This window comes from Cornus florida, unplaced genomic scaffold (genome assembly GCF_030987335.1).
Source record: "Cornus florida cultivar Cherokee Brave unplaced genomic scaffold, ASM3098733v1 CherokeeBrave_3.0.0_Hap2_Chr11, whole genome shotgun sequence".
Taxonomy (NCBI): Eukaryota; Viridiplantae; Streptophyta; class Magnoliopsida; order Cornales; family Cornaceae; genus Cornus; species Cornus florida.
The window spans coordinates 73,715,899-73,739,582 of NW_026775581.1; the positions used below are offsets into that span (position 1 = coordinate 73,715,899).

The 23,684-nt window shown below is 34.2% G+C and overlaps 1 protein-coding gene across 3 annotated transcripts in view; it reads left to right on the forward strand.

Annotated features, from left to right (window-relative positions):
* The first annotated feature begins 332 nt into the window (after positions 1–332).
* The window catches only part of LOC132282599 (rust resistance kinase Lr10-like), a 32,621-nt gene continuing 9,269 nt past the window's right edge, over positions 333–23,684 (forward strand). The window contains exons 1-3 of one of the 3 annotated variants that reach the window (XM_059784328.1): positions 333–562; positions 1,835–1,946; positions 3,205–5,056. In XM_059784328.1, coding sequence (XP_059640311.1) covers positions 3,697–4,884 — 1,188 coding nt within the window. In that variant the 5' untranslated portion in view covers positions 333–562; positions 1,835–1,946; positions 3,205–3,696 and the 3' untranslated portion in view covers positions 4,885–5,056. Of the gene's footprint in view, positions 563–1,834; positions 1,947–3,204; positions 5,057–23,684 lie in introns of those variants that run through there. The other 2 variants (XM_059784329.1, XM_059784326.1) reach the window with 2 other exon arrangements.

Consider the following 23,684-nt stretch of genomic DNA (forward strand, 5'->3'; position numbering starts at 1 on the left):
CCAGTATTTTGCCGGACACCAAATCCAAACCCCGAGTACGCATGGTGGCCCCATAATAATCCCTCCGTAAAACGTGTTATCTTTATTTCCGCGAAACTTCCAATTCTGCCGACCTCTAACTTTTGGGTTGATGTGGAATTACGAAAGTGACATTTTTGGTTTTCTTCATCATCCAACAGATTTCATTGGTGAACATAATAAATGAGTAATAATAATTGACAGTTGGGATTGAAAATAGGACAAATCATTTGGTTTCTTTCTTTGATCATGAACTAGGAAGGTGATGGTAGATTTCCCTTAAAATAATCCATTCATTTATATCTTTTTAACGCAAAAAAAATTATTTGACTAAGAAACATCCAAACATTTTTTCTCTTTTTTCTTCTTTTGGTTTTTGGAGCAAGTTTCTGTCTCAATTTAAGTGGTGAGGAAACTTCTATGAGGATACATTTAAAGGTGTTTGGCCAATTACTAAAGCATAAAAGGGAGACCAGGAAAAGATTAGTCTTGCTCTACTGCCCAGCCTGTTTTTTCATTCGCTAACTCACCTCACTGTTGATTGGTATGTGACTTCTTCTTATATATATATATATATATATATATATTGCAAACTTCAATTTAATTAAGTTTGGTTAATTAATTGCCCTTAATTTTACTAAACTTGGTTGGTTGTACATTTAAGCTCCCACTTTTCTGAATATTTCCCCTTAAGTTTTTTATGACTGGTTGAGCATTGATGTTGTATGTTTGTGCATGCTCTCAAACTAGTTTTCCAGTTCATAAGAAAAACAAAATAGAATTAAATTTATATTCCTATATGTGTGTGTATGAGTCCACAAGAACTTTGTGTAAGTGAGATTTAGAATGATAAAGGGATTCATATGTATGCATGTATCTATATATATATATATATTTGTATTTTCTTTTTTCTTTTTGGTTTTACACATCGTGATGCAGACATTTTGTGAGGAGGCTTTTGTATCAGATTGAATTTATCGGAAATTCGGAAATCAAATTTTGTTTTACCACACTTGGAATCTAATTTAATTTTATTTATTTAGTTTTTTTAAGGTCTCTTATGTCCATTTTAGTTTTGAATGATTGGTTTGCAGTAAGAAAGAATATGGTAAGAAGAGAAATAACTGATGGTTCATTTGAGTATCAACATGGCTTGAATAACTGATGGTTCATTTAAATTTGATTATATTTATTGTTGAAAATTTCTTATAATATATTTTGGAAAGATGAGCTATGTCTCACTCAAAAATTGAGCTTGGATACTTCTTCAAATTAGTATGTGCCGTTGAAGTAGTTTCATATTTTAATATTCAATGTTGGTGATTAGCTCCCTTGCTTTTAAAAAAATATAACGATAATAATCCACTTTAAAAAGTGTCATCTTTACATCGAAGAAACTTCAAATTTTTTTTTTTTTACTTTTTAATTCTCTATAGAATTCCAATTCTGCCGACCTTTGGGATGACTGAACAGAATTAATTGATATGGAATTATGAAAGTACCATTTTTGTTTTTCTTCATCATCCAGCAGATCTCATTGATGACCATGAAAAATAAATAATAGTAATTAAAAGTTAAGATTGAAAATAGGTAATTTGTTTTTATATTTATAAGCTATTTGTTTTGTTTCTTTGATTATGAACTAGGAAGGTGGTGGTTGATTTCCCTCCAGATAATGCATTCATTTTTATCCCCGGATAAACAATTATTTGACTAAGAAATTAACATCAAAGACTAGTATGGACAAATTATTTTTTATTATAAACAATTATTTTTGTTTTTGGAATAAGTTTCTGTCTTAATTTACATGGTGAAGAAACTTAAATGAGGATATATATTTAAAGGGGGTTGGCCAAATACTAAAAGCAGAGAAGACTTGCTCTACTGCCCAGCGTTTTTCATTCAGTGACTCACTCCACTCTTGATTGGTATGTGACTTCAACTTAATTTAGTGAATTAATTGTTGTTCTGAAAATTATTGCAATCCTATCACCATTTTTATGCCTCTAGTTTTGTTTAAATAAAGTGGTTTTCTTGTATGTTTGTGCATGCTCTCAAGGAAGTTCTCTGGTTCATGAGAAAAACAAAATAGATTTAACATTTATCTTCCTATATATCTGTGTATGTAGAGATATAGGTAGATTTTAGTCTACAATATATGTATATATATGTGTGTGTGTGTGTGTGTGTGTGTGTGTGTGTATTCATTTTACAATTTTGGGGTTTTATAGATGGTGATTCAGAAATTCGAGTATGGATCAGACTGAATTTATTAGAACATCAGGAATCAAAAAATTTTAACTTGGAATATATTTTACATTTTTTTTTCTTCCTTTTTTGTAGTTAGTACTTCATTTAAGTATCAACTTAATTAGCTTGTTTAAAAAAACCATCCCTCTTCTTCTGTGTTTTCTGAATCAAGTCTTAACCATATTTGTTCAAAACCTGGACCATCTTAAAATCTCAACAGATACTAGCTCATACATTGATTCTCTTTTTGTCAATAATAATTCATTTTTTCAATCTCAGAGATGGAAAAATAAATAGATATCTAGATTAGGACTTGGAAAAATACCATAGCAAAAGTCTGATTATTGTGCAATATCCTCCAAAAATTAGTCAAGCAAGCGCGATTTGAAATTCTTTTCCCATCTTTTTCGCAAGCAACAAAAATCCTGTTCTTTGCTTCAGTGCATAAGTTTTACATCTATTCAATATCATTATATATGCTTCACTGTCATTTTAGTTATGGAGATAAATAGTTTCATTCATCTTTAAAAGACTTGCATACAAACTTTACTTTATGTTTGAGCTATCTGTATCTCTATACCACTGCTCATTCATATAATAGTACTGGTAAATAGGTTGACTCATATGGTTCTAGTTGCCACAATTACATTTACAGTTTAGTTAACTGTTTAAAATTATATTTTCAAATTTTGATTTTAAAAACTCCTTTTCTTAGATTTTTTTTTTTTTCATAGCTGAGGATTTGCGTAGATCATTGGTGTACAACAATACTAATGCTACCAACAGTTGCAAATAGATATATTATGAAATTGACATATTACACATGAAATTAAAACTAACAAAGGCTAATTAACATTCAGAAATGCAGTCAAATGGTACATTCATTATAAATGAGCATACAGCCGGATTGAATAGTAGTATTGTTTTTAATCTCAGAGATGTCCGATGCCTACTACAATCCCCCTCCATTAGAAGTTAGTGGCGGGACAATAGCAGCTGGTAAGTTCCTACACAGAAATGAAGAATTACAAGAGAGAGAGAGAGAGAGAGAGAGAGAGAGAAAAAGAAAAGAAAAAGAAGAAAAAAAGAGTAAAGAAAATGAGTACATTTTGCTTGGTTTGTAACTCTGAGGACACTTTTCTATTTTCTGTATTTTTTTAAAACAGAAAACTGTACAAAAACTTTATTTGGTTCAGTTTTCTGAAAACTCCGTTTTAAGATAAATGTCTTTTATAGTTATGTGAAAACAAATTTATGTTTCTGAATTCTTGAGAACTGTTTTCACAGTTATAAACTAAGTAGGTGTCATTAACATCAAATTTGAGCCTTAAAAGTCACCATTTTCGAGTTGTTTGAATTTGCAGCCACAATAGTGAGTTTGATAATACTGGCAATTATCAGCATTGTTTTTGTCTATTATGCAAAAAGATGAGAAAAGCAATTATAACAGAACTACAAGCAGCAGTTGCTCCACCACCACTCAATGCAGTTCAAGTTTGGCAAGTTGATGGACCTACAATGCAGAGGATCCTAGAAGACCTGGCAGGGGACAAACCGGTTCGATTCACAGCTCAGGAGCTATGTAACTTCATGAATAACTATTCAACAACATTGGGTTGTGGTGGTTTCGGGATAGTTTACAAAGGACAGTTTCCAACTGGAATGAAGATTGCAGTGAAGGTCCTCAACAGGAGCTTAGACAGAACAGCTCAAGAGCAGTTCACTGCTGAGGTTGCCATTATTGGCAAAACCTACCACATAAATCTAGTCCGGCTCTACGGATTTTGCTATGATCATTTCATGAGTGCATTGGTGTACGAGTACATGGAAAACGGATCACTTGATAAGTACTTGTTTAGTGACACACAAGTAATTGAGTTGGATAAGCTATATGACATTGCAATTGGCACAGCCAAAGGCATTGCTTACTTACATGAAGAATGCGAGCAAAGAATCATTTACTATGACATCAAGCCCGGTAATGTCCTCCTCGACGGAAACTTCTATCCTAAGGTTGCAGATTTTGGCCTAGCAAAGCTTTGTAATAGAGATGACACTCACATAACTATGTCAGGATATAGGGGGACTCCCGGTTACTCTGCACCAGAGTTTCAGCTAAAAAATTTCCCTATTACCTATAAATGTGATGTTTATAGCTATGGTATGTTGTTGTTTGAGATAGTAGGAAGGAGAAGGAATGCTAAAATTGGTTCTACTGATAGCCTGAATTGGTTTCCGAAACATGTTTGGGACGAATATGAGAAGAACGAATTAACAGGGATGACATTGTCTTGTGGGATTGAAGAGAAGGATAGGGAGAAAGCAGAGAGAATGTGTATGGTAGCATTGTGGTGTGCTCAAGACTCGCAAGAGGCTAGGCCTCCGATGAGTGCTGTGGTGAAGATGCTGGAGGGAGGAGTGGACATTAAGCCACCTCCTAGACCATTTCAATACTTGTTTTTGGTAAGCATGCTTAATCCTGTGACCGGTATTGGCAACACTTCAGACTACTCAACAAATGAGGGAACTAATTCGTATTGGTACAAGGACTCGACTCCAATTATGACCAAATATGAGATACAAATGGCTAGTTCTTCATCAAATACTCGAATCTAATTTTTCATATGTTGGTTAAAGATTTTAGATATATATTAATGTGATAAATTGTTCTTTTTAGTAGTGGATATGTTTGATATTTGGTTTAATCTTAACAACCACATTTGTCTTTGGGGATTCATGGTACTTGTTTGCTGAGGCAGCACCTGTGATATATATATATATATATATATATATTTTGGGGAGATTGTGAAAAATATATATTTTGTAATTGGCTAATTTTGTTGTCAAAACAAGTCCGATCGAGTTGTAAAATTTCGGTTTAGAATTTCAAGATTGAAGATCAGATACGGATTTAAAGAAGTTCAAGTGTTCGTACTTTGATAAATTCCAGGATGTTGAGAATAATGCTTTAGGAAGTTTTGTGAGTGTGTGAGAACCCTTAGCAAGTTTTGGAAGTTTTTAGGGAGAAATTACATTCTGCCTAACTTGAACTGGTTCAAAAATTTAGCGAACATGTTCAACATCTGAGTGAACAGGTTTAAGAATCAAATAAAATCTTCAAAATTCACTCTGGCCGTCTTGAACTGGTTCAAAGAATCCTGAACCGGTTTAAGGCTTCAAATATGCTTAGATAACTTTAGTTTCCTGATCTGGTTCGATTCCTTTTTCGTCTAAACTTCCTTCCAAAATCCTATGCACGAATTTACCTTATTTTCAAGCATATCTAGGTTTTTGAAAGTCTATATAAACATGTTTTCTCAATTAGGATTTCACAGCTTTTTGCATACAAAATTCAGATCTAATTGAGAGCCATCTTTAAGAGATATTTTTATTTAGAAAATCAATCTGATTTTTCTGATTTTATTTTTTTGAGCACACACATAAACATAAGAGTGATTTAGGAGTGTTGTTCTCTATCTCATCGGAATTGGAGCATAATTGAAGATTCAGAGATTCCGAAAAGCAAAATTCATTTTTTTTTACAACAAATTCATATTTAAAGAAGAAAGGCATTTAGATCACACTTTGAAGGGATTAAGGTGTTTTGCGAAGTGTTGTTGATCTACCAGCAATCCTTCTAAAAGGTTAAAGGAGTAAGTCTAAAGTCGAAAGCTGTTAGACGGGGAGTCGCAAAGCCAGGGATGTTCAACAAGTTGGGGTCTTGTAGAGTGAAGGGGTGTGAGCCTGAGTCATAGTTTGGTGTACTTTACTTCATACATAGTAGATCTTTTTTACGCTTAGGATAGCGCACAAAACCTCAGGGTTTTTCAATTGGTTTTTTTTTGCTAAAATCCAGTGTCACTCTAACTTTACACATTTATTTTTGCTTTGTGGTTTAATTTTAGTTTTATTTCGGTAAAATTAATTTAAACAAAAATCAGATAAAAGAGCAAGTTGAACCTATTCACCACCCTCTAGGTTATTTATCCATATTATATTCCACAACCATTCTGCTGTGTACAACTCACAGCACCTTGATTCAATGTTGGGAATACTTGTAACATTTGTAGCTGATCTGTTCTTTTACAGCCTAGATCTTTCTAATTTGTAGTACGATTATTATATTTTATTGGTTAATTTTTTGGATTTTGTATACATGCATTGTTGTTCAAGAAGCAAGGAGAGTATTAAATAAGATTAATCCTATTTTTGGCTGTTATTAATGCATACTTTCGAGTGAACATTTTTAAAGCTCTCTATCTAAAATGTTCCACAAATAAAAAGCTCTTCCTAAGCTCGTCCGTATTAAAGTTGGAGTTGGTTCGAGCACTAGGCTGGTATACATATTTTTGTAAAAAAATAATTTAAACTTGAACATATTTAGGACAAAATTGGTAAAAACAATTTTAATATTGACTGTAACGACCCAAACCTGGGTCTGGATCATTAATCGGGTCCCTACCTGACTCGTAAACACCTAAGGGTAAAATGGTCAATATGAACCGTACAAGGCATTAGAAGCTTAAATGAAGTCTTAGAGGTCAATTCTAACCATTTTGAATCATTTTTTAAGGAGAAAATCAACCCCAATCACTAATCGGGTCAGTAGGGTAACAAGGGTAAATCAGTCTTTTTAGAAAGTTCATTGTATTGGGGAACTTATAACTGCCTTCTAGGCCACATGTGGTCAGTTAAGATCTGTGACGGCCCTGGTTTTGCAACCTAGTACGTCAGTGATGACCCTAAAGTTGACCCGGTAACGGATCTAAAATGCTAAAGCAAAAGATAAACCAAGGTCTCTAGGGATATAAATCATCCCTAAGATACCAAGGTGATATTCCATGAAGTCACGGAACTTAAAGAGAGTGAAATAATAAACGAGAGCCAAAACGGGCAAAATCCGTCAATCAAGGGCAAAATGGTCAATTTATAACTAAGAAGAGAAATTTGACCCTAAGCAAGTCAAATAAGGTCCACACAACCTAAACTAATCATTTCACAACATTCCAAGAGGTTCTAAGAACTTTGGACAAGAATCCCACAAAACGCCCTTTCCCGGTTTAAGCGAAAGCTGACACCATCTCACTAAAATATGAATAACTCTCACTGTGATTTGAATCTGAGAATGACATTTGTACCATTGGAAAGCTGACTCAAAATATTTGAGTTTAGGCTCAAGAATCATCCTATTTGGTTTAGAAATGAAGAAGTTATGATCGTTTGAAGTCAGAACAACAGTGCTGTTTCAGAACAAAAGAGTTATGAACCTGAGTCATTTAGGTTGACCGAAATGGCATTTCGGTCGATCAAAATGAATAGAAAATGGCCAAAATTTTTGGAAAATGGAGGAAATCATTTAAGTCGACCGAAATGATGAATCGGTCGACCGAAATAGCCCTGAACAGTACTTTTGGCTACTGGAAAGTGATTTTTTTGGTGCAATGAAATTCCCAAAAGACATCGGTTGACCGAATTAGCATTTCAGTCGGCCAAAATGACTCAAGAAGGTACTGAAACACCTGCTACATGTCAAAAACATTAAGGTTTAACTCAAGCCTCAAATCCCCTCAGGAATTGGTTCAAAAACAAAGGTTTAAAGCTGATTTTCAAGGAAATATGAGTATGTGAACATGTCAACAACCTTAATTTGAATAATTGAATGTAAAACAATGGCTCATAGCTTCATACATGTCAATTACAAGAATTTCATATGCCAAACCTCCAAAGTTGGTTTAAATACGCTTTTAAAAGCAAAATATAGTACCAAATGAATACAAGTGCTAAAATAAGCATGTTTGGCCCTTGGCCTCATGTCATGCATACAAATTAAGCATCAAAAAGTGTACTTAGGTACACATTACATATTTCTAAGGTAAAAATAGCATTTTACACCAAAATAATACTACATGCTAACATTTGTATGTTTTTCCAAAATGCTTCAACGTATCAAGGCAACTTAGGGATGTGATGTATCCCAAAACAAAGTTTCTTTACTTGTAAAATAATCCAAACAACTAGGGTGAGTAATCAAGTTACTCGTAGGATGTGATGCATGTGCATATCCTATAGTTTCAAGTATAATGTGAACCAAACATAGATCATCACAAGGGTGCATTCCACCTAACGTCTATGTTTTCAAGGTACTCTAAAGGATCATCTCAAACTATACAATGATTGAATTGATAAATACATAGCATCCAAGTGCACATAAACAAGTATTCTAACCGCATTGAAACTAATATCACCAAATCACAAGTTACAAGAAATCCATGATTTACAACTTGAAAAGAAAAAAAAAATGCGAAATCAAATAATGGAGAGACTAGGATATGTGGCCACGAGACCATACAAGTTATTTTGGGTAATTATAACCCACAAGGTACGACCTAGTGCGTACTATGACTTAGGAGAATTCTTATTCTCCGTACTAGAGCCAAACCATACCTATCAAATATTTCATATCCTTACAAGCTTCCAAAAGTCAACAAGTCCATGACATTTATATCATCTCAATGCATGAAACTACCTACCAAGCACAAGTAGGGTGAAACCACACAAACCATGCCTCTATGGTTACATGTCTAAAGTGGCAAGTTAATGATACAAGACATCATGTTACATCAACTTACTATCAATGTAGGCTACTGTTACTAATTATGCAATATAATAATCTTCCTACAAATAATTACAAGTACCACATACAAGATTTTCATACTAACTCTCAGTGAAATCTATCTTACTTAACAACATATGTGCAATTTCAAGATATTCATTATAAACCCTCAATGAAATTATAAGTATTAGACAAATCATTAAACAATAATCTACCTATACAACTTAATAGTCATATACATGCTTTAAATCTACAAATCCTAAGTTAAGCATATCAAATCTCTATTTATATGCGAATACAATAATTAAAGAAGCATGTAATCAATATATATATAGCTCCAGTATATATATAACCTAAAGAAAATAAACATACAACCACCCTTACCTCAATAGAGAATTGAATCTCTATAATCCAAAGCAATCAAGCTTAAAATGGAAAACCAATTCTAGGGTTTTGTAGAGGAGAGTAAGAAGAAGCTAAAGTATTATAAGCTCAAGGGTCTAAGGTGAGTGGAAGGAGGCCAAAAGTGAAGTCAAAGCTCTAAGTCAAGCGTTTCCTTCAATGGAGGCTAGGTTAGGGTTTGAGAGAAAAGTGGTGAGGAAGATATAATAAAGTGAGGTGAGTGGAGGAATTAGCATTCCTCCACTCATTATCTGCTCTTACACTATCTCTCACATATACACATAATGCAAGACCAAACACGAAGCTTACACTTATCATTAATCCATGGATCCTTCCTAGGCTTAATCCTAAGCTTACACTTGTCAACCATCCAAGCCAACAAGTGCACCTATCCTAGGCCAACAAGTGGGTGAATCTCCACCCTCCATGTGTCATCATACTAAGCCTTCAAGTGGTTCCACCACAATGTCAACAAGTAGTTCCACGGGAATGTGACACTTACCACACTTTTCAAAAATTACAAAAAGGTCATTTTCTAAAATATCTTCCAAATTAAATTACAAAATGGTCCCTAAGACGAAAAATAATTACTTTATTTAACTACACTAAAACCCCAAAAGTCAAGAATATTTTCAAGAAGTTATGCATCCATGCCCTTTACAAGAAAAGTAAACATCTAGTATGTTTTTCTACAAAAGTAAAAATGTAGATATCATAGAAATTAAATATCATGGATGTATGCAAAGCCGAAATCAAATCCGAGTACTAAAAGTGAGGTTATATAAAGAAAAATGATAAACGAAAAAAAGACGAAATAGGAAAAAAGACGAAAAAAAAAATTATCAAAAAAAGAAAAGAAGGAAAATAACCAGGTCATTACAGGATCATTTAGAATTGAAAGAAAATAATTTGGTTCAATGTCGCCCGATTTAGGGCTAAAAAGGGTTTAAATGACATTTTGGACCATCCAACTCGCATCCGGATGTGACTATTGCATCTTATACATCCTAGGGACCATATAAGACCTATACGGTGAAGCTTGGGCCCAACCAAAAAAAGTTAAAAAAAATAGTGCCTAAACCCTAGCCTCGAGCGCTTGTGGTGTGTCTACGAACGCTCGTAGGATACCCATGAGCAACCCTGCGTGCGCGATGCATGCCACGTGCGAGGACCCTTGCCAGACGAGCGCTCGAGCTGCCTAAAAAATTGGGGCTTTGCCCCCTCTTGCCCCTGAACCTATTTTCAAATGTTCACTGGTCATTTTTTACCTCATTGCCCCTTTCCCAACCCACAAGCATGCATAAATGCAAAACATAAAACATTGAAATACATTTTTGAATCGTTTTTCATTTACAAACTTCAATGTATATACGTGGTCATAGTTTCATCACTTACAAACCCAAAATGAATTAAAGGTAGTTCAAAAGATTATAAATATAAGTTCAGACCCTTACAGTAATAATTACAATGCTTTATAAAAGTTTACATTGACTTAAGTGTCTAGTACAAAATATTATAAAATGGTGCTCCAGTCAACCCTAACTACGCTTATGAGGGTCCGTCATCAATCGCGCCATTGCCATAACCTGAAAAATGTTAATGAAAGAGGTGAACACGGCGTCTCAGTAGAGTTACCTAAGGCGTCAACTTTGGACTCCCTTGAGCCACATAAAACGTATATATGAGGAGTAAAAGATAGCCGGGCTTATGCATTGGGGATTTTACGGGATTTAAACCACATTTCAATCTAATCAATGGCATAGATATAACTTAGGCACAATGGATGCAAATGCAATGCAATGCATAACCATTCTTAAGCTTGGTTTCAAACCAACCCCAATCCCCCCCTACACTAACCAACTTTACCAAGGCGAGATTGATACTATCCCTGGTTCTAAATCCAACAACCATTTAGAGCCTAGTACGAACATTATACGTCCTACATTGAACCGTACTCCCTCTAGGTTAAGTTAGCCCTGGGCTCGCGATACCTGGTTCTATTCTAAATTCCTCTTTTCTGCCTATTCCAAGATGGCTCACTTTTCATTCTTATTCAACTTTCTCCCATGCTAAAATGGCCTAATGTGCTTCTCATTCAATTCTCCCCACCATGCCATGCATATGAATGCAATTGCATTTACTTGATTTCAACTTCACATGTATGATGACCATAGCATAAACACAGCATTTCCAATACAATGGCATTTTTTCACAATTTAGCTACAAGCATGGTACTCATCATAGAAATCAATTACAAGCATATCATTTGCGATAACATGCTTATCAAATAAACCACAACATTTCGCATGAAAACACAATTTTTTCAACACATATAAACGTGTTTTTCCATTCATTAACATAGCAACATCATCATGTTCATAACCTTACATTAGAGAATAAAAATTAGAGAATTCAAAGCATAATTACTCAATGAAAGACAAAGAACAATGCATTAAGAAAATCCCTACCTCAAATTAGTGCAACCAAACAAGCCCCTAAGCCAAGCCAAAATTCGAAATCTTCCTAACCCTTGCAATATAGGTGCCAAATGGAAGCCTTCTCCAAGCTCTTCCACTTTCCCTTCTTCCTCTTCCTCAAATTCTCACCCTAATCCTCTCAAATCCAAGCTTGAAACATTGGAAACATATAGTTGTATAGATATAGAGAGAGAAGGAGGACGAAAACTAAAAAGAGAGAAGAGATGGCGAAGTGGGAAAAGAAAGGGGGGTTGGTTTTCCAAATGGTCCCATAGCCCAAATTATGTCATGTGTCACCTTGTGGGTGATTACTAATTCTAGGCAAGTTACCTTCTTGCCCTCCTTCATCCTTTACAATTCCCTCCAGGTCTCTAAAATATCTCTTCTAATATATAGATACATGTATATGTATATATGCGTGAAAAACCACAACGCTTCTCAATGCAAATGGCAAAACTAGGAGAAATTCCCGAATCCGAATATCGTACCGACTTCCGAAAATTTTTAAAAATTACCCCGTTAACTCTAATTGACTTTAAATGATTAAAATGCACTTCAAAAATGCTCGACTCAATAAAATGACCTAAACAGCCCTCAGGGCCCGCGTGGCACATAAAATAAATGAAATAAAATTTTTAAAAAATTCAGAAAAATTTAGGACATTACATTAACAAATACTTAACAATCATAATAAAAAATTTGTAAATATTTAAAATTATCAAAAAAAAAAAAGGAAAAATTTTAGCTAATAAAAACATATTTATAGATATAGTTATTATTAATTCGAACAGATTCGAACTTTTAAATTTTATTTATACCCATCTCCATCTTATTAAGATGATTCAAGACCTGTCCCAATGGAAACAAGTCTACGAGTTAAATTGACATCAGTTGCCACATCGCTTGTATTCTCAAATTTAATTTTAGGGTAAATGACACTGACTTCCCTTGAGATTAGAGCAAATTACATATGAGTAGTCAACGTTTATTATTTTGACTCTCTTGATATTACCATGTAACAAATGATGTACTTTTGTTAAGCTTGCTTAATTGATGGTTATTCATTTTTTTTTTTTTTTTGAGAGAAACGATTTTGAGACCTATGAGCCATCTTTGGCGATTTCTTAATGATTTTTACTTCTTCTTGGAATTTCATAGCTATCTATGGCTGTAAATTGAACTTATTTTGACTATGAATGGTGTAATTGGATTTAATATGATGAATGAATAATGAAATTGAATCTATTATGACGTATAGATACTATTTCATTGTTGTTTCCATTTAAGTGAATGTTTTGGGTTAGATTTTAAGTTATTTGGATGTCATATATATCATGTTTGGTACAGGTTGGAATATTTTTTAATGACCTTTCATGGGACCAAAGTAATGTCCATGACCATTAGCACTCAAATTAGGTCTTTTGGGGCCATTTTTTGGATTCTAGTCAAGATGGACCAGTTCAAGTAACTCTCGAACTGGTTCAAGTATGAATGTTGGTTCTGGAATGAGCTATTGCCCTAGTTAAACCGGTTCAAGTGCCCCAGAACCAATTGACTTGGGTAGATTCCAGTTTTGGAGCCCCATCTTCGAGCAACAATAACTTCTTTATTTTATATCCAAATGGATTGAGTTCAAATTAAAGCATTTTGAGTCAAATATCCAATTATACCAACCCCATATTCAGATTCCCATCATAATGAAAGGTATGTGTGTTTAAGTGAGACAATGTTGGTTTTTCTCTTGAACCGAGTAGGGGTATTTTTGGCAAACACTAATGTCCTTAAAACCCTCTTAGAATGTCATGGAATGACTAAAATGGATTGTATAAACCTTATTTGACTTACTTAAGGTCAAATTATTCCTCTTGATGTAAAATGACCATCTTACCCTTAGTGTATCCTCGGATTTGGGCACGGACTCGGTTAGCGATTCGGATCTACGGATTCGGGTCATTACATGATAGGTATTATCAGTTTGCCAGTTGAGCTTTTTACCTTGACACAGCTAGTACTGTCTACTATTTCATTTATATTGGTTTCCCAATAACTTTTGCCTATGGAGAACCAATCGACTAATACAACACTAAGTTGTATATTGACTATCTCTTGGTCTCAGGTTCATACTTGGTCACATGATTTTGTAATTTGACTTACGATCATGAAGGAGGGTGATGTAGATGATCATGTTACAAAAATATGCATAAGTCTATGCATGATCCTAATGAAATGAGTTTCAAAGAAATTCATTAATACTTTAACAAAAATTCTAAAACACTCACCAACCTATCTACCCATTTGTTCAAGCTTTGGCTATGATATTTTTAGCTTCGAGATTTTTTACTTTCTTCGAGTGGACTTCTGTTAGGCCCTTGCAATTTCAAGTCTTCTTTGTAAAACTTACTTGACATGATGTGTTCCGTGGATACTTGGATGGTGACTTGTTTGTCTTAGCTTCCAGTGTTTCTGGCATTAAACTCAATGTATACACTAGTGTATAAAACACTATTAATGGTTAGTTATCATCAAAAGTATTAGATTGCGCTCAAATGAAATCCTTAGGGTCAACAAAAATTATTTGTACTTTTATTTTACTTTTTAGGAATTGAAAGTAAAAAATAAGAAGTAATTCTGATTATCGATATTTTTTAATATTTTAATATGTGTTCTCAATTGTATTTTTCTTAATATTATGTGTAATGCAATGGGTCTAAATGAGTAAATGAGCTTTATTTATCAATGAGTCTAAATGGGCTCCTACTAAAATATTACTTTCAAGGTTCCTTAATAAAGAAAGACACTATTGTTAAAATAATAATAATAATAATAAATAAATAAATAAATAAAGACATTATGAAATTCTCAATTGGGCTCCTATTTTTCTTGGGTCTAAATGGGCTCTCGTATTTTTTTTAATGGGTTTAAATGGGCTTTTTTTTCATCATTTAATATGTATATGTCTTAATATTTAGAGTTTAATTTTAGCAATTTTCTTAATATTATTATATTGGGTTAATTCCACCTACACCTCCTGACGTTTGCCTATATTCCACTTACACTCCCTCTAAATTTCAATATTCCATCTACCTCCCTTGAGGTTTTGGTCTATGTAACAAACTACCCCCTTCCGTTAAGTAATTGACGATGTCAGCATGAACAAATCATTACAAGGTCAATTTTGCCCTTATAATACTTGAAATGGCATTTTTAACCTCACTGACCATTGCAAATTTACAAAATTACCCTTACCTTATAAACTCAAAAGGACAACTGTGTCCTCATATCACCTTTGCAACCGCGCTTCATATTGACAAACCTTTGCAAATCTCATTGATAACGGTCACCACCATCGTACAATCCATCCCAATTTGAAGAAATTTCTAATGGGTATCTTTCAAACACAATACATAAGGATACAAAGGAGAGGAAGCAACGTTGCTACCATTGCATCACCACCATCACAGACAGCAGGGGAGCGCCTTCAAGCCCTGATTGTCTCTACTTCACCGGCGATGGTTACTACAAAGGCAAGCCGAACCGAAAGCACCACCATCGGAGTCGATCAAAATAGCTTAATCGGCACCACCATCTCCAACCCCACAGTTGGTAGCCGAAATAAATGGAGAGAAAAAATAAACACTCTTTCAACCACAAGCAACCACCATTGGAGCACCACCATCTAGTCCATCCCCATCCCGGCTCCCGCAATCGGCAACACCATTCAGTCCATCTCCATCCAATAATCGACACCACCATCCCCACCAAACCAATGGCAAATAACATATTCAGGCAAAATCGACGGCTATAGTGATTGTGATGAAAGGCTGTGACTATGAGGTTGGGTTTGTTTGGTTGTTTGGGTATTGGATTGTGTTCGGTGTTGAGTGGAGGGCGGTACATATAACAATCTGTGATACCCCTTGGATCCGATATACAGGTTAATCAGGCCCAGGCCCAAACCCGAGGGAAATATCAAATAATTAATATTTAATGAACACATAATACAAACTGAGATAATAAGAAATAAATAATAAATAGCTGAGATGAATTCTAATTGAAAATCCTCAAAAATAATTATCAAAATCCAAACTCCAAAATAACTTCATAAAGTTAACAACTCGAGAATCCCTCAAATGGACCCCTAATAATAAAGTCTCAAACTGGAAAGGAAAAACTGTAATCCAAATTCAAAGCTAAATAAGATAGTAGTCCTACGTAGTAGGAGGAATGGAAGTCCGTATCTGCTCTGTACGACCAAGCTCTAACCCTGGAACTGACGAACACCTGAAAAATAAGAGAGTGGGTCACGCCCACATGCAAGTCCTATTCTACTACAATCCAAACAGAAACCCGATACGCAGATACATCCTAGATGGGCTCAATAATATCTAGAGTAGCCCATATATGTATAAGTACATACTATAGGACGCTCACTAGTCCAAAAGGTCTGTTTCAGCTTGAGTAGAGATACCATGCAAATCATACATAATGTGGTTATATGTATCTAAACCTACCAGGGAACAACACCTTTGTCCAGTTATCCATCCTAGGCGATATACGCACCCTAACCATGATCCTGAGACTCAGGCTCATACCATGGTACCATAACATAGTTATATAAAATCCGCACTCCTAATACAAAATATCATCCATCTGTTATAGTGGCCTGATATATGTACAACAAATCATCCAGAAGCCAAAATAGGTCATTCAATTAGTTTATTGACATGACATAAGTATGAGTTGGACTTAACCTATATCGTTAATCCATACTTCAATCCAGATTATGTAGGACTTAGTATTTGAACTAATCCATACTTGGTATGGCACCATCCCATACCGGTGCATATAATCCTCTAACTACACAAGTCTGTATAATTAACAATACAAGGATAAACACCTATCAAGTATACTCCTGAATAAGCATAAACAAATTCTATTATGTGTACGACCAAATTATGCATCCAATATAAGATCTGTAAATCCTATTCCAGTCCTTTAAATTGTTAAACTAAAACACAACATTTACCTCATCCAGTCAGTCCATAGATTGATGCAGTTTATATAAATTATAACATCCAATGCTCCAATAAAAGCATAAATATTTCAGATGATAAATTATGCTCATTACAGTGCTGCAACATGATTAACAATAATAAACCATGTAAAGAAAAGAAATTTCTAACAAAACCAACAAACAATTTAAGTTAACTGCTCATATTAAACATGCAGACTTATTATTTCACTACGTATTGTTACATTCATTAGCATATTGTTGAAATCATGCTTCCCAGTATTTCCACATGCTCAGAACAGTGATTTAGATCATAGACTACAAGCTAAACAACTTAAAATTAATCCAGTCGGCCAAACAGAACCCCAAACCATCGAAAAACCAAGAAAATAAAGAAAGAGTCGTCTCCCAAAAGAGGGAGCCGGATCTCCCCTTGGTGGAGCCAGCTCCACCCTAGTCAGAGTCAGCTCTACCCCTTGTAGAGCAGGCTCTACCTTTGTGGGAGCCGGCTCTCTCATCCCTAGAGCCGGCTTCCTTTGGTGAGCCGTCTCTTCTCCGTTGAGGGCCGTAACGCCTTTCTGGTTGTCTTCTTCGCCTCCAACGACATGCAAGATCCTCAGTACAGTTTTAATATGTGTTCTAAGGTTCAATTATAGTTCCAGACTAATCATAAAGCAGTAACAATCCAACCATGACAGGGAATTAAACACCAGTTTCAAGTAACAACAGTAAGATTACAGTTAGAGATTTGAAACAAAACTCAAAACAAAGTAATTCAATGCAATTACATACCATTTAAACATGCATACAAGTTATATTTTAGCATCAGATTAATCCCCTGGAGTCTACTTTAGGCATGCATAGAACACAGGCTTAAGGGAAAGAACAGAATAGAGACTTGCCTCTGATTTCTGGTTAGAAATCTAAAACTATCGTCTCTAGCAACTCTGGCAACGTTAGTTATTGTTACCCACCTTTGCTACTCCTAGTTCAACCCACAAGCACACGCCAAACTCCTGTCCTTGATTCAGCCTTAGCCTAAGCCAAAACCCTAGCCTTCCTCTTTTATCTCTCTCTGTTTCTCTCTGTATCTCTCTGTTTTATGTGAACAGACTACGGTTGTATGTTTTTTAAAACCCTAAGCCTAACATAACAACATATTTATAGACTTAGTAAATCTACAACCCTAATCCTAATGTAATCCGGAGAAGAACAGACTATTGCTAAGTCGGCAGTACATAAAACCTAAAACCCTAAATAATTAAACAGTTATAATACATAAAACCTAAAACCCTAAATAATTAAATAGTTATAATAAAACACTTGAAGACACCTAATAAAACAATTTAAACCATTAATTGAATGAAGACAAATAGTCAACCAATTACACGTCATTAAAACAATAATTCAATAATTTAGATAATTTAAAACAACAATTAAAACAACAATAATTCAATAGTTAAACAAATAACCATTTAAACAAGCAAATAATTAAAAATGCAAATTAAATACTTAGATAAATACCAGGACTATCCTTTTAAGAATTAGGGGTATTACATAATCAAAGGAAAACCAAATTGGAAGCTTCAGTGATGATCCAACTGAACTGAAAGCTCCATTAGCAATGAGCTTTAACGACCCACGCTGACCAGTTTCAATAGGAGTTCCACCATGACAATAGGATTTTTATTTTATTTTTTATATCATTACAAACACCACCAACAGCAATATTCGGTAATGCACGACATCGGTCACCAAGGAAGGGGAATGTGTTAACTGGTATCGGGAATGGATCAATAGGTTTGTGAAACGGAATCTTGATCAACATTCTTCACCTTCTTTACCCCGTATTTTGTCAGGAATTGGAATGGAAAGAAGCATGAAAATCCAGTTGTGTCTCCGACGGACAACTGGGTTTTCTGATCTTGGTCTAAGAATATGTTAACAGGTCTGTGAATGAGGGTTCGTGAGTGGTCGAGTGGACGACGAGATCAATGTGTTGCTTGGAGGATGGCGAGCCTTTTTCCAAGTGTTTAGAAAGTGAACTTTTTAATGCGAGAGGTCGCTTCGCAAGGTCAAAATATGAATGTGGTTTCGGAAGCTTAGAAGGTCAAATTTAAATTTATAAAAACCACTACTACAACTAATGAAGTATAGTGAGTAGGGATCGTCCACAGAAATTATACGTGCTGGAATTTAACTTCGACTCTAGCGTATCAAAAGATTGCAAAGGAGTGTTGTTTATTTGATTACACTAAGATGCAAAGAAATTAAAATGCAATTAAAGTAAACTAGTAAGAGATATGGATTTAAGAGATATAAAGAAAGGTCTTGGGACCTATTGGAATTACCACCAAGCTTGTTCACCAAACCACACACTTTCAACTAATTTGGGGAAAACATTCTTGTGAACAAAATGTGACTACCAATTGCAATATTAAGCATGGACTATCAAATTAAAGAATGAATTGTCTACCTAACCGACAAATAAACTAAGTGTAGCACAACCCATCAATTCTAAACATGACCCTTCAAACTAGTCACAATTGTAGCACACATCAATTTAAAGAATTATGGAATTTACAATAATAAGCCTTGGAAAATCAAAGCAAGTAAAGATTGTCTACCTACCTATAAATATAAATTAAATTGTAAAACAACCCATCAAGAATAAGTATAATCCATCAAATTAATTGACAAACCCATCTAATAAAAACCATGTCTAGCCATCACTAGATTCTCAATCAACCACACATGGACATGCAATTAATATAGAAAAACTAATGCAGAGATCAATTCCCAAATAATCACACATAAGACAACATGTAATTAAAATCGAAAATCAATAGAAAGAATTAATCCATATGAATCATGTGAGACATAATTCCCAATTTAATCACACATAGGCATGTAAATAAACTAGAGAATTAATAAGAAGAATTAAACCATAGAAATCATAGAAATATACCAAGATCCATTAAATTCACAAGGTTAGAACACTAATTACAAGATGTTATTCCCCAAAAAGTATGAAAAAGATAGAAGTTTAGATTATAAACTTGGGGCTCATCCAAGCCCCAAGGAGAAGTCTAGCCAATCATGGAGAAGGTAGATGTGATCTTGGAACCCTCAAGGGCAATCCCCAAACATGGCTCAATCTTCTTCCGCTTCTTCTTTGATGAATTCTAGAGAGAGCGTGTATAGATCTAGAGATGTGCCTCCACTCTTCTTTTTTCTTCTAACCCTAATCTCTAACTTTTCTAGAGAGAAAATAAAAATTACAATGTAAAAGTAAAATGATAAAAAGCTCCTTTTACAAAATGGTTCAATTCCCTTTAAATATAAGGTCCTTTTCTTAGTCACTAAGTCAGAAATATAGCCCAAAAATATCTAATCCCGCAACTTTTTGATAGGTAGAAATCGGCGCGCTCGGGAATAAAACAGCTCACTGCCAGCACATTTTCGATCGATTAGAGAAAAGTTAAATCGATCAGAGTTCGATCGATCTCACTTGGCAACTTTTCAATATCAGCCTCTTTTTGCTCCAGATCAGCCTCATTTTGCTCTAAACTCTCTCCAAGACTTAGTTTAACTCCAAAAAGGCCTTAAGAAGTAATTTTTAGCTCGTTTTAACTTTATTGACCTAAAAAAGGAAATAACACGAAATTAGTCTAAAATGAAAAAATAAGATAGATAAAGGTCCTAGAATACTCTAGCTTAAGGGGTTTAAAAGCGCACTTTTCAGCTCTCATCAGAGGACTCCTGTGGGACTGTTCGGCGGGAATGAAATGTTCGATGTGAGGTGGATCATGAATGTTGCAATACTTCAATGGAGGACGCCGACGAGACTGTTTGGTGGGAATGAAAAATCAAGCGTGAGGCGGACTGTGACTAGGCCAGCGGATAAAAAGGACGGCGATGCTCTGAGCTTTGAATGGTTGGCAATGGCAACATCCTACTGGCGCTAAAGCTTGTAATTCCAACAATGCCGACAAAGTTACAGAGCTCCGGTGAGTCCATGGCTGTCTTGTACTGGGTTTCACCGAGGTAAATCAAGGAAGCTTGTAGCGTCACCGTACTAAAGCACATTATTGGGTCATTGTTTGCCCGCACTTAAACACGCTTGTAGCTTCACCGGACTGAAGCACGTTGTTGGGTCATCGTTTGGCCGCACTGAAGCATGCTTGTAGCTTCACCAAACTGAAGCATGTTGTTGGGTCGTCGGAGGAGGTTGAGAGGGGTTGTGGCTATGGCTTTTTGAGATAGTGGTGGCTGTTGAAGAAGAAGACGGTGGTGGGAGGAACCGATGGTGATGGAAGAAAGGGCCTGTTAAATATTCATTTAAATGGATAATTAAAGGGCATTTTGGTCTTTGAATTTTATAAACAATCTATGGATAGATATTCATATATAATTGATGGGTAAAATTGTAAAATCACTAAGTTCCGTTAGTAAAGTAGACGGCGGTTACACACAGGGGAGGTAGGTGGAATTTTGAAACGTAGATGAGTTGTAAGTGGAATATGGCCAAAGGTCAGGGGGTGTAGATGGAATTAACCCTAATATTTTTGTTCTCAATAGGCTTTATTTTCTATTCAGATTTGGGATTGTTTCAACTGTATTAAAGGGTTCAATTTTTTTTTTTTTTCAAACTCACTATAAAGAAAGGCCCATAACTAAAGGGCTTTGAAAAATTGAGCATTCAATAGCAATTTGTAATACCCATTGGGCTTCTGTTTTTTCATGTCCATCAATCATCAAGAGACTGCATTCTCAATATTTCTTTGAATTTGAATAAGAGGAGTCTCAATTTTTTCAAGTAATCTATTTTCCTCACCTGTCAGATAAAATACACAGTTGCAAAATTATTAGTTATGCTTAATAATAATTGAGAAGCTTTGCAATCACGTGTCTTTGTACTTTTTTTTTTTTTTTTAATCACAACAAAAAAACTCATACACCCACATTGCATTTTAGATAACGAAATTCCTTTAAATCAGCCTATAACTTGTATTCCCTGTACATTGTAATTTCCACAAATATTTTGATCAATATATTATAATAACACAGAAATTTCTCCAAATTTTGTTTATGTACCAACTAAGTCTGGTCAAAGGTCAGGAGTTAGTGTGGGTTAGAGTACAAACTGTCAAGGGCGGAGCCAAGATTTCATTTGAGAGGGGGCGTAGTGTATTTGACAGAAAAAAAAAAAAAAAAAAAAATCATACTCCATCTCTAAGTCCAAGCACTTTGTGAATCCTGAGAACCAAAGAAAACAAGATTTCATTTAATTAATTCAATCTTAAACTAACAAGCAAATTAACAAGATGTTTTTCGGTAATGATAATGAAAATTTCAAATATTGTATACTGCATACATGTCAATTTTTAATAACTATTAAACACGCAAAAATTCACGAATCACGCAAAAAATTGGTTGTAAACTTGTAATTGTAAATTGCAATTACTGAGTCCATTATGTCCATATATCATATTAACTAATAACTATTAAACATACAACATATTGTATACTGCATACATGTCAATTTTCCAATGTGCAAATTAACTACTTAGTTTCCTGACTCCCCTTTAATATATTTTATGGGATAAATGAACAATAAACATTTGTAAATTAGAACCATAATTTTTAGAAATTGAAACCCTAAATATTAGTAAATTGGAACCATAATTTTTGAAATTCAAGCCCTCAAAAGTCAAACCCAAAATCGTTGACACATAGTATAAAAAAACCACATATTGTAAAAAAAATAAAAATAAATAAAAACTAAATTATGTAAATTATATAATTGTATAAAAAAAATAAGTATTACCTGTAAATTGTATAAAATAAATCAGGTATCTAAATTGTATAAAATAAAATAAATTTTACCTGTAAATCAAAGAGTGGATCTTTGATCTTTTCTCCTAAGTCCTCAACGGAGATTTGGAATTTCTTTCCAAAACTAGATGAAAACTGAAAGTTGACTTAATGACTTAGGGCCCGTTTGGATCGTGATAGCGTTTTATGTTACGGTTTGGTATGATATGAAAACAACCGTTTTGGTATTGGTATGTTTTTAATAGAAATCGGATCCATGTTTGGTAACGTGTTTTTTGTTTTTGTTAATTGTATATCAAAAATATGAAAACGCATTTGCTAATGTCATGCATTTAAGGAATTCGAAAACAAAACACGTTTGGGAAGTTAGTTTTGTTTTCAAAAATTCTGAATCAATAACAGAACACCTGTTTGGTAAAGACTGTTTTGTTTTTGTTTTGAATAATTATATATATGAATACAATTATAAGTTTACATGTAATAGTCCATTTTTCTTTATAATTTGAGATAATTTGTTAAAATAAAAAAAATAAAAATATTCTGCATTAAAGAGTTGGGGAAAAAAAAATTATGAATAAATTTACATGTATCAATAAGAGCATGTGGGATATTTATGAGGCATATACATGATTAGTGGCAATCAAAGTACAAATCTAACTTTGTAATAATCTTTCAATGAGAGCGGATATTTGCACTCCATTTATCTTTTTCTTTTGGTTTGCGCTCCATTTAACTTTGTTTTGTTTCATATATATATATATATATATATATATATATATATATATATATTATAAATTCATTATGAATGAGAGAGAGAGATCCTTGTAGTTGAAACTAACAAGAAGTAAAGCCAAAACGTTGATCTTCTTGATTTGGTCAAAGTTGAGATTTGGTGGACATTGAAGCTTGTGAATGGGTTTACTTCACTGAGATTAGTTTGAAATTTTCTGTTGGAGATCCTTGAAAGTGATAATATTTTTATTATTAACTCATGAGACCATTTCCCCCTTTCCTAAGTATTTATTTTGATAACCAACTTCTAAATATTTCATACAATCTCCAACCATAACTAGAA